This window comes from Anarhichas minor, unplaced genomic scaffold (genome assembly GCF_050575085.1).
Source record: "Anarhichas minor isolate MPS153535 unplaced genomic scaffold, ASM5057508v1 ptg000025l, whole genome shotgun sequence".
Lineage (NCBI taxonomy): Eukaryota > Metazoa > Chordata > Actinopteri > Perciformes > Anarhichadidae > Anarhichas > Anarhichas minor.
Window position 1 is genome coordinate 9,302,236 of NW_027466471.1, and position 16,569 is coordinate 9,318,804.

Genomic DNA, 16,569 nt, shown 5'->3' on the forward strand with positions numbered 1-16,569 from the left:
ACCATCCTCTCTCCGCCCTCCCTCGCTGTCTGTCCGTAGAGTCTACAGTAGCCTGTACATGCGCCGGCTGCAAGAAGCCAATTTTATTTTTAGTTAGCCTCATCTTGGAGGGAAAACCCCGCCCCCGTCTCCTCGGTATAGGCTCCACTGTACCGTCTCCCTCCTTCTCTCTCTACATCATCCCTCAGCGCCGATGTCCCCGCTCACAGAGCTCTTTGTGATCCTCGCGCTCTGTCATACATCAATCCGTTTTTATCACTTGTAAATAATCATGATAATCTCAGATTGAAGATTAAAAGGGCGGGGGGGGGGGGGGGGTCTCAAATCGGTCAGTGCCGCATTCCGTCAAGTTGGGCATTTACGCATGGCTGGCAGCGCGCTCAAGTGTGCATATCTTGCTTTATATGGGCTGATTTCTGCTCATTGCGACCCAAATATGTGACTGCAGCTCGTGAGTCTCATAGCAGTATTTGGGCGGATTGATTATATCGTGAAAGACTCCAATAGAGCTGTATTTCACCTATATTTCACGCACGAGCCGGAATGTGAGGCGACTGTTGTGCGAGGCCGGATTAAGTTTTTTTTTCAATTTTGTTTTTTTCAGGCAATGCCACTTGTTCCGCGTCACCAGATGGCCGCATGGCTTCATGCAGACATATTCCACCCCATTGAGCATGTGCGGGGGGGACAAACGGGCAGACTGCACTGACGGAGCAAACGGTGCATGACAAAACTAATAACTCATCTACTAACTGACCAAAAGCACTGATGTAATCACGGTTTACTGCAGTGGAGCAATTTGGTTTCATTTTGGAAAAAGCCGTCATCCATATGGTGAGATGGGAAATCTTAAAACGACCGTTATTACATCTAAGGGATCTCATCCTGCATGTGTAAATATGTTATAAATGGTTGCATATGGATTTCATGCTTTATACATCAGTTATAAGTCATCAATAAGAACCAGTCTTGGGTTGCCAGGTTGTGTCTGCATGCTAGCAGCTCTGTGAGGCTCTACTTTTAACATGCTGATGTTTCCCATGAGATCCTCATGGCGGCACTATAGGGGAAAGGTCAGGAGATTACCAAAGTGATTAGGATTCATCATCTGGGAACCATGAATGTTGTTACCAAATTCCATGAACAAGCCTGTCCCTGAAAACAACTCAACCCTGTCTAAAGGCTGCCTCACTAAAAACACATCAGTTGGCTCACAGGTCAAGTGCAGCATCTACAGTGGTGGTATGCATGTCTTTTATGGCCTCTTCAGTTGACTCTTGGGGCAAAGATAAGAGCAGTGCTCACGTGTGTGTGGAGATGACACTTGACTGCCCCATTAAAAAAGCCACATAACTGACCCACAGTGCCCTCCACGGAAATGATTAATCAATCAAATGTATTGATTGGTGTGTTTCACGAAGCAGAATTGATTCAAGTTAAATAACTACAGAGCAAGCACGCTGTTGCGTAAGCACATACGTCCACCCAGGGGCGTGTGGATCATTGAAAATGAGTCATTCCTGTCACATGATGCAAACGGTAAACAGCGTGTTTGTATATACAGCTCCACTCAAGTCAATCATGATAGCATCAGTTTTCTCTGCAGTGAACGGCAGAACATCGGAGTCATCAATGTTTACTAAACCAGATTTTAAACTTGAGCTTTCTTCAGCCTTACCTACTTGGGGGCAATATAAGGCTGCATGTCTCGTAGGGAAGTCTGGTGCCACCCAGGTGTATAACCACAGCTGTGGCTGGCTGTCATGGGAGCATCTCCTGAGAGTTGTAATCTGGGTTGGGCTGTATTCATTGTGGAAGAAAAAGACATTTCAAACCTTATTCCTCTGTTTTTTTTTTATTTTTTTAATTGGTTCCTAAACTTTAAAAAACATAAAATGTGTGATTAACTACCGTTTAAATGTTCATCAACCTTTACATTCAGATTAGATACAAGTACCACTAGGCCACATTTGCTTGTATCTGATTACCTCATCAGTGCCAACAGTGAAGTCTGTGACTGTGCTATGCTTCTCCCAAGTGGGACTCTGTGTGTGTTTGCATGTGTATCCTGTATCCAGCAGAACTCCCCTTCCTCCCCCCAATGCTTTTAATTAGGTCTTAGTCACTGACCTAGCAAAGAAATGAACATTTTTTTAAATCAGACTGTGCTGCTCTTATACTCATCCACGTAGGAAGAAAAATTAAAGGCCATTGTGGCAAATTAGGAAAAAACGCTGGCCAGTTGTCATCTTTGAAGTTAAAAATAGAGCAACAGTTTTGAGTCATCCAGCCACAGAGTCTACTGTGGAAGGAAATACAGACCATGTCTTTTCTACATAAACTAAAGTGTTGTAGGTAATCATACAACACCCTTATTTTGTTTTTCCTGAAGGACAGAAAAAGTCCACCTCAGCGTATACTTGCATCGTGAAGGTACATAGGAAAGGAAAACCCATCCTAAGCCTGAAAGAAATGCTACGTTAGAGATGGATGGAATATCAGACTTCTGACCAATAGAGGTAACAATGTCGGCCTCTGATTTTAATCCCAGCTTTCATCAGAACGTAAAACCCCTTTCTCCAAATAGTCATAATGAATGACTTAGCAGATGTTCTAAAAGGACACATAGGGGGCCAAACGGTCAAGATCTTATGGCTCAACTGAATATTGGGGATATTCACACTCGTGATTTCCAGAGGCAAACCCTCTCTTAGGCCCCCCCCCCCCCTTCAGGACAAAATGTCACCTATGCACATGACATCACAAACTAGTGAATTACTGTGAAATCTTTGGTGGCACGTTCATGCTCTCGAAGGCTTCAAGTCTCGATACTGAACGCAATCCTGAGATCTCGCACTGAAACCAGAACAATTGTAAAAGTTAGTAGGTGTTTTTATTCATCATAAATACAGTATGCACCGCCAAGCTAGATCCAAGTCATCGTCTTCAAATTCAAAGCTGAAGTAGTAGAACGCATCACATATCAACATTTGCATATCCGACTCCTCTCACCGTCCCACTGACGTAGCTGTAAACATTGGTTGCAAAATAGAAGTCATATATTTATAGACATTTACATATTTATCTACACCCAATCTCTCTACAAAGCATAGAAAAAATAAATTCCATTACATTTATCGTTACATTATTCATTATTACATTATGTATATTAGTGGATAGAGCAAGGATTCACGGTTGACTACGTGTGGCCATTTTGGCTGCGTCTCAAAAGTCTTTCACAATCCTCCGAACGCAGCTTCCACTGCAGCCATTTTAAAAGAGAGAAGCCTCGCCCCCCCCTCTCTCTTTACATGCTGCGGGGCCGAGAGCAGCGGATGCACTGTGATGGAGCAAAAAGGAGACACAATACAACAACTGCTGAGACGCAGTAAGTGGCAAATCATCCATCCTCTTTTAAGGTCGGGGTAAGCATTTCCGGGTCTCAATGAAGTCCTCCCTCCTTCTGGAAAGACACCATCGATCAGACACGAAGGGACAAAGTCAGATTCTGGAGAAACGACCTCCGCCACTCAGCTTATGTCTGACTGGATGAGTGAACTCTACAAAAGATGGGAGGAGGAAAAAACTGTTTACAGAGTACGTGCTCCATTCCCTAGGGTTTTAGAAACACCTTTCCTCCATCCCCTCCAGCAGAGACTTGTTAATTCAGCGCCCGTCTTGGTAATAAACAGCCGAGCTAAGCCCGATTTAAGCATGCTGTGCATGTAGCGAAATCTGAAAAAGGGAAGAAGAGAGCATTCAGAAAGCGGTGACCCAAAACAATGCTACATGAGGCACATTTCAGAGTCGGGTTCGAGATAGTGGTGGAGCCATGTGACTGAACCCAGCAGCCGAAGGAGGAAGTAGAGCAGTGAAAGCTGAGACATGGCCGCTCCCTTTCAGTGCAGTTTGTGTTTCAGGACCCAACAGATTTAGGACACATCATAACTAAGTTACACAAAAAGATTGATACCAGAATATTATACGGTGAATAATTCAGAAGCTATTTTTATTGAGCTTGTTTTTTAACATTGTGTATCTGAGGCTCAATTCATTAGGTGCAATGAAAGACATAGCTCGCCTTTCCCAAAAGTGAAAATATCTTATGTTAACTAACAAAATGTTTCTAAAAAAAACAAAACAAATGGCAAGAGTAACTGCAGCAAAGCTCATCGACTTTGGCCAAACAGCAACATCAAACAATACAGCAACATCAAGCAATAGAGTGTGCACCAAAATAAGGCTGTACAACACTGGGGGGGGGGGGTTCAGAGAGTAGATTCCAGCCTCCGACAGTTCACTGTTAATAATAGATGGGTCAGATTATTTATTTATTCACCTCTCCTCCTATCTCCTTTCCCCCGTCTGCCTGCTCCGTTTCTAAGTCTAGGAAAAAAAAAAAAAAAGGCAACGTGTCGAGGAAGGAGACGAGGCCAAGTAGCACAACTTCATTTTAGACGGTGGAAGGAAAAACCAAAGAGGCGATGTATATTTTAGGTATCCAGTCAGAACTGGTGCTGAACACAGCAGACTCCCGCAGTAGACATGTTGCAGACGAGCCGCTGTATTTCTGACCTGCTGTGACATTGTCCCCTCCTCACCCATCATGGTCTCAGGGAGCAGGTGCTGGTCTTATAATGGACGGGGTGTGGCTTCAGCAGGGGGGGGCTGGAGGAACCTGTGAAGCTGGAAATGTCGCTTTGTGGGAATCAGAGCAGTCATGTGATGGAGAAGGCAAGAGGAGCAGCTGAACCCAGAATCTGTCACCATTTTAGGATCTTTTTAGGATTTAAAAATGATACATTTCTGGAAGCAAGAAGGCTGGAAGGTCCATCGCGAGATGCAGGTGGCAATTTAGGACTCGAAGGAATGCGTGGTGTTGGTGAACAGTTGCTTCTGTAACCGGAGTCTCTGAGGCACATTCTGCTCATGTGCACTGTTCTTTGTTTTTGCCCTGCGTCCTTTTCTGTTCTGAAAATAAGATGTCAATTCCCAGCGCTGTTCAAAAGAATACATCTCCCCCCCAAGTCCCGATGCCACCGTCTCATCTTTCTCCCATTGATTTCAGGCTGGCTAGTGCCTTACAGGGAGCATGGAGGCTGGTGAAGCAGGGTAGCCCGGATCAGTTCAGGGTTCAGGAGTCGGGGGATGCTGAAATTGAAAGCTACTACCTTGTAGGAAAGACGGGATTATGCCCTTTCTTTAGGCCCAATCGGTTTTTCTATAAGCCTCTTGAAAATTGCCGAATGTTATTTCTTTAAATCTTTTTTCTACCAGTTTTTTGATTTCTTTCTTTCATCATCGATTTGCCTGTTGGGGCGGTTGTTGGCTGCCCAAGCAGATCTATGATCATTTACATCTCTTGGGATCACTAAACAGAGCCTGTGGTGGTGGAACTGCAGGGACCTGAAGTGAGCTTTCCCTGCCAGGCTGCTCATCACCTTTGGGACCGGAGAGCTCGAGGCTTTGAAGAGGTTCAAGAGCAACGTGAGGATGGAGATGTTCGAGGAGCAGAGAGGCAAAAAAAATACTGTATCAGGAGAACAGGGCCTTGGGGTGTTTCTTCGTCTGAGGATGTAGGGTTGGTAAATCTAAAAGAAAGCCTCCATCGGGCTCATACTGGTTTGTAAACAAAAATGAGGAACTCATTCACGACATCTTTGCAATACACATGGACACTATACAGCGATGGCAAACGCGTATCTACTCGATTCACAAAACAATTGCACCAGCCCACTCAAAACCTTTCAGCTACCGAAGCCACCAGTTACTGCAGAACCATTTAAAGACACAGCCCTCCTCGGGGTCTCAGTGACTAACATTTACTCCGTGGATGTGTCATATGTCCGTGGGAAGCAGTCAGTTCATCCTTGGCTGGGAAGGTTTACAGCAGATTGGGTTGGTTTACTATGAGGAGGAGCAGGAAGGCTCCCAAACTGCATTTTTTTTTTAAAAGTACGCGAAATTGAGGCATCTGAGGCATCTTCAGTGACTCAAATTTGACATTCTGGCACATAATTTCATCACCACAAACCACAATGTTGTTTACTACAGTCTAATCATAAAAGGCAGCAAAAAAATAATAAAAAAAAGTGTGTGGCATATATTGCTTAACACAAAAGTCACTGTAGATGGACTTAAAATGAGCTCCCCTAAGTTACTACTGTGTAACTGGGGACTTAACAACCTTCCTGTTTGCTGTAATTAAGAGGTCTCTTAGATGGGTGGCCAAACGTCTTCAAGACACAGCAAAAGTCCAATTGCCTTTGACCGACTCGGGTTAGATGTTCCTGATTACTGAACCTGTTCAGAAACAGAGCGGTGGATCTTCCTGCTGTCAGTGCTGTCTGCTACAGCTGCCGGCGCTGTCCCTCCATGTCAGCTGCAGCTGCTGGACGTGCTGAAAGGCTCTCTGGGTGATGTTAAGAGCTGGGTGGACCTTCCTCAAACCGGGCTCCCCGATCAGAGACAAACCACACAGCCCTAAGTAGGCATGTAGAGGGTCTGGTGGAAAGGAAACGGAGAAAGGGGGGGGGGGGGGGGGAAATGGGGAGCATAGTGAGGGGTGGAAGAGTGAGAGAAAGGAGGGAAACTAGGTCAGAGATGGTAACGTGCATCACAGCAGAAGCACCTGCATGTGACAGGGCCTGAGACGTGATCGGAGCCAAGAAGACGGCAGTGTTTGTCACCTCACTCCTCGTGACCGATGCTGAATCAATAAACAATAACCTCATTTCACATGAAAGATGACATTGTGCAGAAGCATTGTTTTTGGCTGTACTGCTCAGAAGACGTAAATAATGCATATAGGTCGGCCCCGTGGCCCTTTACCTCCTCTGGGACCAGAGTAAAAGCTGCACGGGCCAGTTAATGGACCAGTAATTGAATTATAATTAAGTGACAGATGATTGGACACAGACATCAGAATCAATCAAAGCAACATTAGCAGCATCAACCAGGACTCAAACTCAAGGTTGTATGGAAGAGGGACAACGTCGGCATTAGTCCAAGGTTTAAAGAATAAGGACATCTTTCAATTTAGATTTATATAAATTCACAAATTGCGATAAAGGGCAACTGTATAAAAAAAACGACATGTAATAATGTACAGCTTGTACAAAGTAAGTAAATTAGACAACTGAAGTTTGCAGAACATTAAGGTAAGACCACGATATCAGTACACAGAGTCGGGGAACGCTATAATTGAATCATTTCCCAGCTGTACTTCAGAGTAATGGCCACGAGAATATCAAGCTTTAAAAACATGCACAACTTCATAGTTGGATTAACAGAGTCAACCAGTACAGCGGAGGAGGCTGTCTGATAACAGTAATGGGATAGTGCCCCTTTGTCCCTTTTTTTTAGCCAGCAGGCAGCGGGAAACAACTTGCAAACACAATGTTGACAGATCACCATCACCTTTTAAGTCGATATGGTGAACTTGTTAGCTTATTTTCACATCCAACAATTAAAATGTTCACTCGTTTGGAGTTGGCTTTGTTTAAGTGCTCCTCTATGTTCATCAACTGGCCACAAACTGAGTCTGTCTGCGGTGTGGTGATGAGCAGCTGAGGTAAAGTCGGTCTTTAGAGCATATTTTCCCTGTAAACAGCTGCATTTTGATCAAGATAACTCTTTCCTCCATGAGTTTCGTCAAACGATGCTGTTCTTTTCAGAGGGCAGGGATCGCTTCAACAGAACAGGAGCAAGCTGTGCATGCTGCATCATCTAATACTGTTGATCACATTGGCCAATCAGATAATGGATTTTCCACATCGAAGCCTTTTCAAACAAATTCACTTCATGACTCTTTCAAGAGCAATGGCAGCAGCAAATTATTACAATATTTGGATCTGTGCTCCGCCTCTTGTGCAATGAAAAGAGCTGTGGATCCGTTTCTCAGGTTCATGACAACAGATGCTTTCACTGGGACTCAATTCAATCAATTTGGGGTGAAATTATTTTTAATTGTTATTAATAACCACTGTGTCGCTACAGAATACCGACTGTTCCTAACATGAGACATCAGGCTGATGATGATGACGACCTGATGTCTTCTTGAGGAGCACCTGTGCACTGAACCAAGTAGTCTGAAATGTTTGCTATATTTGGTCCGGTCCTGCTTAAACACACAGAACCCTCCTTTGTTCTCCGTTATTGTTACATTCCAGTCTTCCCAGACCAGATCCTGCACTGTTCAAGTACATGCAAGTCCAATGCTATCTGTACCCATGCTGCTCCCTTTTATTTCCTAATCTTCTCTTTTGTTCAGTAACATTTACGAGGCTTTGTCAATACAGCCCGTGTCTCGCCTCATTGTTTCTTCCAGCCTGTTTCCTGTAATGTGATCTCTTGATCTCTTACGTCCTCGAGCTACTTATGAACAATCGCCTCATCAATTACACATTACAAGGGCGAGTAAGAACACACACACAAGCATGTGCACCATTGACGTTTAGAGCTTTTCCATTGATCTCAAGTGAAACTGCCGACCACAACTCCACCCTGACCTCTCTGCACCTGTGGAGGGCCGGGTACAAACTGTTCAGCCCAAAGAGACAACAAGAAAAGAAACTGCTTGGGGCCATTATCATATTGTCCCCGACGAGAGATCTTTGAAGCTACTGAGAAATAAAACAGCAACACCATGTTGGACAGCAACCCCTTTATAGTCTCCATTTGTGTTTCCACCACATTAAATCCCTCCAGTCTACTCCTCCAGGTTTATTCTATCTGTTGACGGCTAGATGTCACTGTAATAGCAACCTGTGCAAGTCAGAGCATCTACCTGGATGGCTGTCAGGCCACTTGGCGAATCCTCCCACCAACCGGTCCTGTGTGGACAGGATGAAGCTCCTGTTCTTGTCAAAGTTTGTATACTGGAACACGTCTAAGAGCTGGGAGAGCAGGGAGGGGGGGGGGGAGAGAGATGAAGAAGGGAAGTTTTACAAAAAGAATAACTAGTCAAATAAATCCAATAAAATTCTGAGATTTGTTGGGTATTTTCAACCGGCTGTTTCTGGTAGTTAAAATACATTTTGTATTTGTAGAGTGAGATCATGCTCGTATCATTGCATTTGATTTAAATTAGGTGGATTACTGCAATCTCCATCTACAGACACTAGTGAAGAAAACATCAGGCCTTAATGTTGATCATACAGCACTTTTGCCAAATATATTGTTTGAGCATTTGTTCCCTCTGGCACAGTTTTGACCCAGAAATTCACAGCTTTCCTGCAACGTGTTTGCTTATGTGTGTGTGTTTGCTTATGTGTGTGTGTGTGTGCGTGTGGTTGTATGCCTGGCTTACTCATAGCTAGCTGCAGTTAGGCTCACAGTTTTCTTGACCATGTACCTCTGGCAAAGTTATGACCCAAATGCTGACCGGTTTGCACACAAGTTCTTTTTGGGGTGTGTGTGTGTGTGTGTGTGTGAGATTAACCCAGTTGTTTTGACAGTGCGAGTATATACTGTGCTTTTTTAAAAAAGGCCTCATGTCTCTTCTCTCTCATGAGAAAATGGTGAAAGAGGTCTGAGGTGAAATACTTAAATACACTGAACATGTTAATGCCTGCAGGAGTGTGTACGTGCGTCCGATACACCGGTCCGTACCTCTAGCGTAGCTCCCACCCAAAAGGAGTAGCATGTGTCTACAGGTTTGTTGGGGCGACCGTGGAAGCCGCTCTGCTGCCTCATGACACACCAGCGCCGGATCCTGTCCAGCTCCCGCTGACTCAGCGCCTCTTCCAGCCGACCCATTAGACACAGAGAGGCTATGGCGCAGTACGTCCAGCCACCTGGACACACAGACAGTGGATTAAGAAGATTCAGTACACAAATGAATCCCATTAATTGGACATGTTTTGATGACAGACAACTAGGTGGTTACAGGGCACTGCAGTAAAAACAGAGGGCGTGTCTGTGTGTGGGCTATTGTACTGTAAATGGCTGCTATGGCTGCCTATTTATACATTATCTGCACAATAATGGAAAACTTGCAACTGATAAATGAATGCAGTCATTACAGCTCGAGTCATACAAGCATGAGTGTGTTCATCGATTGATGACGATGGCTATCCATCCCTTTCTACAACCCAACTGTCAGCTGCTTTCATGATTGTCAAGCCTTTAACTCGTCACCACCATCCCAGGCTGCTTATCTGCGTTTGTTTGTGTGCTCATGTGTGATGGGAGAGCAACACGGGGAAGGCGGGTCGAAGTGTTTTGAGTCAGGGGTGTAGATCTGCCGACGTGTAACACTCGCCTCTCATCAAAACGCGTCTCGCTCACTATCTGCTGGAGGCGCAGGAAGATGGTTCGGAGGGCATGAATCTGAATCAAACTGTGAGGAATCCAGAACTATTCATTCTAACAGTAGGTTTTGAGACGACCGGAACGTGAATATTTTCCTTCAGACAACAAGAGAGCATAGCCTAAAGATGAAGAAAACGATGGGAACAGAGAGGAAGCAGTGAGATAAAAGCCAACCACACTGAACACGTGGAGGAAGTTATTTTATTACCGTGGCACATAGTTCCTGTTATACCACGTTTCACAGTAGCCTAAAACATAATCATCTACAGAAGAGTCTGTGGAAACAGTGCGGGAGGTCTTGGCGCTGAACAAACGCACACTTCAAGGATGGATGGGTAATGGGCATCTGCTGTCTATCTGTACTGATGTGTAATCAGCCCTCAGACAGAGAGCTGGCTCAGCAGAGTCTCAATGAAGACTGTAATCACACAAGTTGAATTCATCACAAGGAGGGAAATTACCCAGATGCACGAGGATCAGCGACCTCAAACTGTTTGATTTAGATGCAGATTGAATTTATGAAATGTGTCTATGAAGGTGACGATGGATATGCTCCAAGCAGTGCTCTTAAGTGTGTGTGTGTGTGTGTGTGTGTGTGTGTGTGTGTAGGATGAAGGCTTTTGTGTCAGAATAATAAGCTTTAATTTGAGTGTGGGGGGGTGGGGGGAGGGGGGATTAATGAGGACAATGTATTCTACAGAGATAGATTTTAATGGCTAATCCTTTAAACCAGTTACTCCCATCAGCCACTTTCATGCCCTCTACTCCTACACCGCCAACGCACCCACAAACCGTTTGATCCGACATGAACCCTGATGATTATTGTTTAAATCGGGGGGCTGCCAAATACACGCGTACCCTCCTTTCTGACTCACTAGATCACCCACGGATGTGCGTTCAGCTTTCAAACTGACATTGTTTTGACATCCGTGATTAAGTATAGGTCATTACACGATGACCGTACTCACCATGTGACTCCCGCCCAGCTCCCTGGCCAAACCCACTGTCGTATGACTGTGGAGAGGAAAATGAAGAGCCATTCAATTACAAGCAATATTTCATCAGTCACGAAAGGCTAATGTGAGCCTGGCAGAAGACGCTGAGCTGCTTAGATTTATTCCATGTGTTCGTTCACACTCAACCGATCTTTTAAAAGCATTAAATAGTGAGGCATTGATTTAAAGGTGTCACCACGAAAAACAAAAGCCAACATGCCTTCCCGGCTGCTTGAACCGGCTTTGTAGACTGCTGAGCGGCTCAAATGTGATGAGTCATTCTCAAAATGAGAATTACTCACACGTATTTCTTCAGTCTTTCATTTGACTCAAAATGTTTAAAAGGCTGCGCAAGAAGTGGTAATAGTCTTAGATGGGTTTTACTTGTATTTCAGTCTAAACTGACTTTTTTTCATGCAACAAAGCGGCTAGAAATGAGCACGCTCCATGAACTAGTTTTGGGACTCCACGCGAGGACCTGGTTATTATTAAGGAATAAGGTCTCATCCACCTGCAAAAGTTCAACACTTTAAAACAACATTATTTTCTCTGAAACTGTGTTTCAAAGCAATGTTTCTGAGAAACAACTGCCGATCATAAGCAGTGTTTCTAACATACACAAGTTCAACAACAAGATGGTCACACTTGGGAAACTAACAAGGTTGAGTCCGTGTCCGTCTGGTCCGATCAGATGAACCATAACAATAAGGTCGGTAAACGGACACCTGGCGCCATCCAAATATCGTCCGTGTGGCTGGTAAACTTATCTGGTGTTTAAGGGATTTTCAACGCAAAACCAGCGATTATCTGCTGGCTTCTGTATACTTACAGTCACCAACAACTAACTTGCATTGCCACAGACATTTGGGAATTTACCCACCAGCCAGTGGATAAATATACCTCTTCAGACATGAATCACAGCTATCTGTTAACTAATTAACAGAGCATTCCCTCCCTCCCTCTCTTCCTCTCGTCTGTGTGAGAAAGATATAAAAGTCATACACACCCTGCCAACAATAAAGACACACTCTTGTGTTAAATGTCTTAAACTGAAACCAAGCTGAAGTTTGGAGGTGAATGGGAACATCTCAGTCGTACAAGAGACTGAGATGACGGGCATGAACACAAGACCTCACACAGACCGCATTGATGTGTCGAACCCACGTCTGATACTAACGCCGAGGCTAAAGAAAGGGTTGAGTTACACATCAGTCAATCTGACAAGGACATCACACAGGAGACACATAAAATTGAAACATGTTGCTCCCTGTGAGGTGAAAGAAACCCTCTGGTACAGCTTTTAAACCGTGATTATCCCCATTAGAGTGTAGAGACACTGCTTTGAATGCTGCAGAACAGAGGTTGCACTTCCTTATTCTCCCCACAGTCTAATGCCTCGTTCCATGTTTTTAACCATCTACTCACCAAACTTCCTCTGATGTACTCAATGGCCTTTTGGATGTCCATGCCTGACCAGTCATCCAGGATGTAACAGATACTGGCGGCACAGTAGATAAACCGTATGTCATTTTCACTTCCCTCTGGCACTGCGTAGAAACTGGAAGCAAGAAGACACAGAGAGAGAGCGACACAAACGGTCGAAAATGAGCTGAATGTCTATGTTCCGAATTTGCAGCATTTAAGTCCTGTCTTGTTATAAAAAGACCTGTCAGCTGAAACTGCTAAAGGGTTAACTCAGATATACTTATGTGGGAAGATAGTGTTATCTGCCAGACAAGTTATACACGATGTGTGTGTGTGTGTGTGTGTGTGTGTGTGTGTGTGTGTGTGTGTGTGAACAAAGCAACTACTGTTGTAGGACCAAACGTGAGTTGATGTCAGTCCACATTAAGACTGCTAGTGTTCACATGACCTCAGGCATATTGGAGTCAGAGTGAAAGTGCCAGCGTAGATCACGGTGGAAAAATATGCAAATGTGTGCGTTTGTAAGTGAGTTAGTGAGTGTGTGTGTCTACACCGACCTGCCGTCCTCCAGCTGCAGAGCTCTGAGACCAGCCAGACAGGCCTGTTTGTTCACCCGGCTCAGGTCGTCTCCGAGTATTAGCAGCGAGCACAGCCCAGTGTAGGTCATGGCTACATGGCCACTGTCATATGGATGGAGCACACCTGGACCCTTAAGAGAAAATATATCAAAATTAGATATTATTCATACAACGGAGAAAGAAAACAAATCAAGAGATTATAGTAGGAGAAAAAGAAGCAGTTCAAAAACAATGAAAAGACTATTTTTGCTATCTACAGACAGCTCAAATGGACCTTTTTGGGGAAATGACTCAGGCTGGCAATGCCATTACATCCATTACTATGTCTCCATGGGGATAGATAAGTGAGGCTAAATGTGACAAACACATCCAACACTATGACTGGTAATAATACAGCTGCTGAGATGATGCGAACACAACTGGAAATGGCCCAGAGCCCCTGATGTAAAACAACAGATTGGTACAATAACGACTACAATACCCAAGATTTTTAGTTTTTTTCTCTTATTCAAAAAAAGACATGTTCCTACTTAAGTTGTTGACATGAATAATGACAATAAACATTCCATTAATATCCCCGTTTACATGCAGCCCTCAAAATGACATTCTTACAAAGTTTTACACCAGTGGTGGACTTGTTTGACCATGTGAACTCAGCCTTCCTCTTCCATTCCTTTAACCACCATCTTTAAAAGGGTTGGTGTTGGTGCTCCTAAAACCTGAACGTATCAGCACTTAATACACGTCTTAATGGGAAAATGCTTCATTTGGAATAAGGCCGTTTACATAAAACTGTATCAAATTCAGAACACCGCCATATGTGGAATATTAGCATGTACATAAACACAGTCAATGATTGAAATGGGCTAAATATTTTGAGAAGGTTTGATGCAAATGAAAAAATAGACAAAAAGGTGTGATCTTTAGACTATTACATTACATTTTACATACAAGATACAATGTCTGGTGAAACTTGGGATGAGGTGTAAAAACAGTGTGGGGCAAGGCAGTACCTTAGTGCTATAAGGAATTCCAATATGAGACGATCCGCGAAAACCACAACGACTAAGGTTAGCTTCTGGAAGAGAACAACAGGAGAAGAGAAGGAGATGTAAGAAATGATGATGTGCTGGTAAACAACAGAAGCTGGAACACAGACGCCTTTTACTCTGTTTCACTGTCTCACAAAGCAGGTCTCAATCTGTCCATATTGACCCTCCAGAAGGTGCTGCAAAGGTGCTCCGCCAGCTAAAAATAAAGTGTACTGCTGCCATCTACAGGCCATGGGAGGAACATTGAATACAGCAAAACCTAATTAACAAAATGTCATCAGGAAAGTAAACTAAATGCATCAACATATGTCAACCCAAGAACTCTGAGAACAATATTTTAAAATGTGTCACACATCATAATGACTATTTCTGACTGAAATGGTTAACAATACATGGATCATGTTGCACTACATGATCGGAAGTGCCACGATCACTTATTCTTAAATGTGTATTAAAGCCAGAACATCTCGACAATATGTTTGTATTTTCAGCAGACTAATGTTGGAAACTGCTAACCACATTCTGGAAAATAGTTCCTACAACAGCATCAGGGACAGAAATGACACATTAGGAAATCTCAAGTGCCCCCCCGAGCTGTATTTTCAGCTAATGACAGAAAAACAGCCAGACACCAAACATATGGCGGCAGCAAAAATTAGACCAATCAAACACGGCTATCCAGACATGCTTCCTGTTGAATAATGAACTAACTGGGCATCAAAACAGATGGCACAGAGATGCTTGTTAGAGATGGAAAAAAAAAATCATTAAATATTTAAAGACCAACTTTCCCTGATGAACAGAGGTATGGTTGGAACAGGTGAGGGGAGGAAGACCTGTGAAGGCAAACTCCCAAAAATATGAAATATTTGACAGAATCAGAAGTTTGAGTACTCTGAAGTTGTCTTCCCTCCATAACAGAACCATAGACCCACAGACACACACATTCCATGACATTATTGAATAATTTACTTCAAATATTTTTAGAAAATGCATGAGGTGAACCTGTTTACGGTTGTGTTTTTCTTGATGTGCACAGTCACACACCACATCCCACCAACAGCGTCCGCTCACCGATGGAGAGCATTGGTCCTGTGCCTTTACTAAGCCAGCTCTGTACCACTAGTATCCATTCCTCAAGGAAGTTTCTGCTAGAATGCCTCTATTTTATGTCTTTCTCAAAAGCTGAATCAATACGGGAACGCACTGTCAATAGTGTCAGAAAAATCCCAAATCATTAATTTGTCCAATAAGGCTCTCATGAAGTGCTGTGTGTCGGAGGTGATAACGCTCCATTCAACTCATTAATGATTTAGTTAAAGACCTTTTGATTTACTGCTCCGTGTGAACCATTGTTACATTGTTCGTATTGGCAGTGAATACTTGTCGTGCAAACCTTTTTTTTTTTATAATTCACTTTTTTAACTCATCTTATTTACAGTCAGGTGTGAACACGTGAGAAGATGCGAGACTTACGGTCCTCTGTGGGCATAACCTGTAGCGAGTAGATCCACTCGATCATGGTATTCCTATCGATCACATCCAGAGCGTCCATCACATCGAGACCCGACAGGGCAAAAAATATGATCGTTAACCTGGAAAGAAAGCAGATAGCAATCTAATTCAAAAGCTACAAATAAATAGCCTAATAGCCCAACAATCAACGTTAGCTGTTGGTTTAGATCAGCTTTTATTGGAGCCATTTGTTAAGCTTAGAGATGAAGAACCTGCTCATCTTACACATTAACGTTACATTTTGCTTGACGTTCACTTTCAAATGAGCTTTATTCCTACGAGAATAACCTTCTAACGTTTTCTAATTCGCTTCACAGGGTGTCGTGCAGTTAGTTTCATGTTTTACTGACGTTACAGCCCATCTGTCATAACTTCACTGCCATTGCTGATGTCAGCGAGCCCGCTAAGCTAACTGGCACTAGCCTTCATTCAAAACGGTTGAACCACAGCTAGCTTGAATGCTAGTCAAGTTCTTCAGCAAAACACATGAACTAAAGCGACGTTTTTCACTCCAGTAAATGTACCTGGTTGTCTCCAGCGAGGCGTATCTCTCAGGTAACACCTGAAGTGTTCTCTGGAAGAATCGTACATGTCTATCTCTTAAAAAGTCTATTTGCTCAAATTCTTCAAACTGGCTCTCCTCTTCCGCCATCTTTGCATCCGCACCTATGAGGAATCTTTTCCGGCACG

General features: G+C 43.6%; 1 protein-coding gene across 1 annotated transcript; it reads right to left on the bottom strand.

The window, feature by feature from the left end:
* Nucleotides 1-2,871: 2,871 nt before the first annotated feature.
* On the bottom strand, nucleotides 2,872-16,533 carry pggt1b (protein geranylgeranyltransferase type I, beta subunit). The gene is made up of 9 exons (XM_076099441.1): nucleotides 16,404-16,533; nucleotides 15,841-15,959; nucleotides 14,326-14,390; nucleotides 13,292-13,443; nucleotides 12,735-12,867; nucleotides 11,283-11,328; nucleotides 9,613-9,797; nucleotides 8,789-8,897; nucleotides 2,872-6,504 (listed from the first exon to the last, which is right to left on the bottom strand). The coding sequence occupies exons 1-9, from the start codon at nucleotides 16,529-16,531 to the stop codon at nucleotides 6,338-6,340; spliced, it is 1,104 nt and encodes a 367-aa protein (XP_075955556.1). The 5' UTR covers nucleotides 16,532-16,533; the 3' UTR covers nucleotides 2,872-6,337.
* Between the last annotated feature and the right edge of the window lie 36 nt (nucleotides 16,534-16,569).

Bases quoted from the DNA above. Each gene is read 5' to 3' on its own strand.
- pggt1b (XM_076099441.1), bottom strand. From the start codon at position 16,531: ATGGCGGAAGAGGAGAGCCAGTTTGAAGAATTTGAGCAAATAGACTTT. The intron at 11,329-12,734 runs GTGAGTAGATGG...TCCTCTCCACAG, and splicing joins AGTACATCAGAGGAAGTTTG to TCATACGACAGTGGGTTTGG. The intron at 9,798-11,282 runs GTGAGTACGGTC...CTGTGTGTCCAG, and splicing joins AGCTGGGCGGGAGTCACATG to GTGGCTGGACGTACTGCGCC.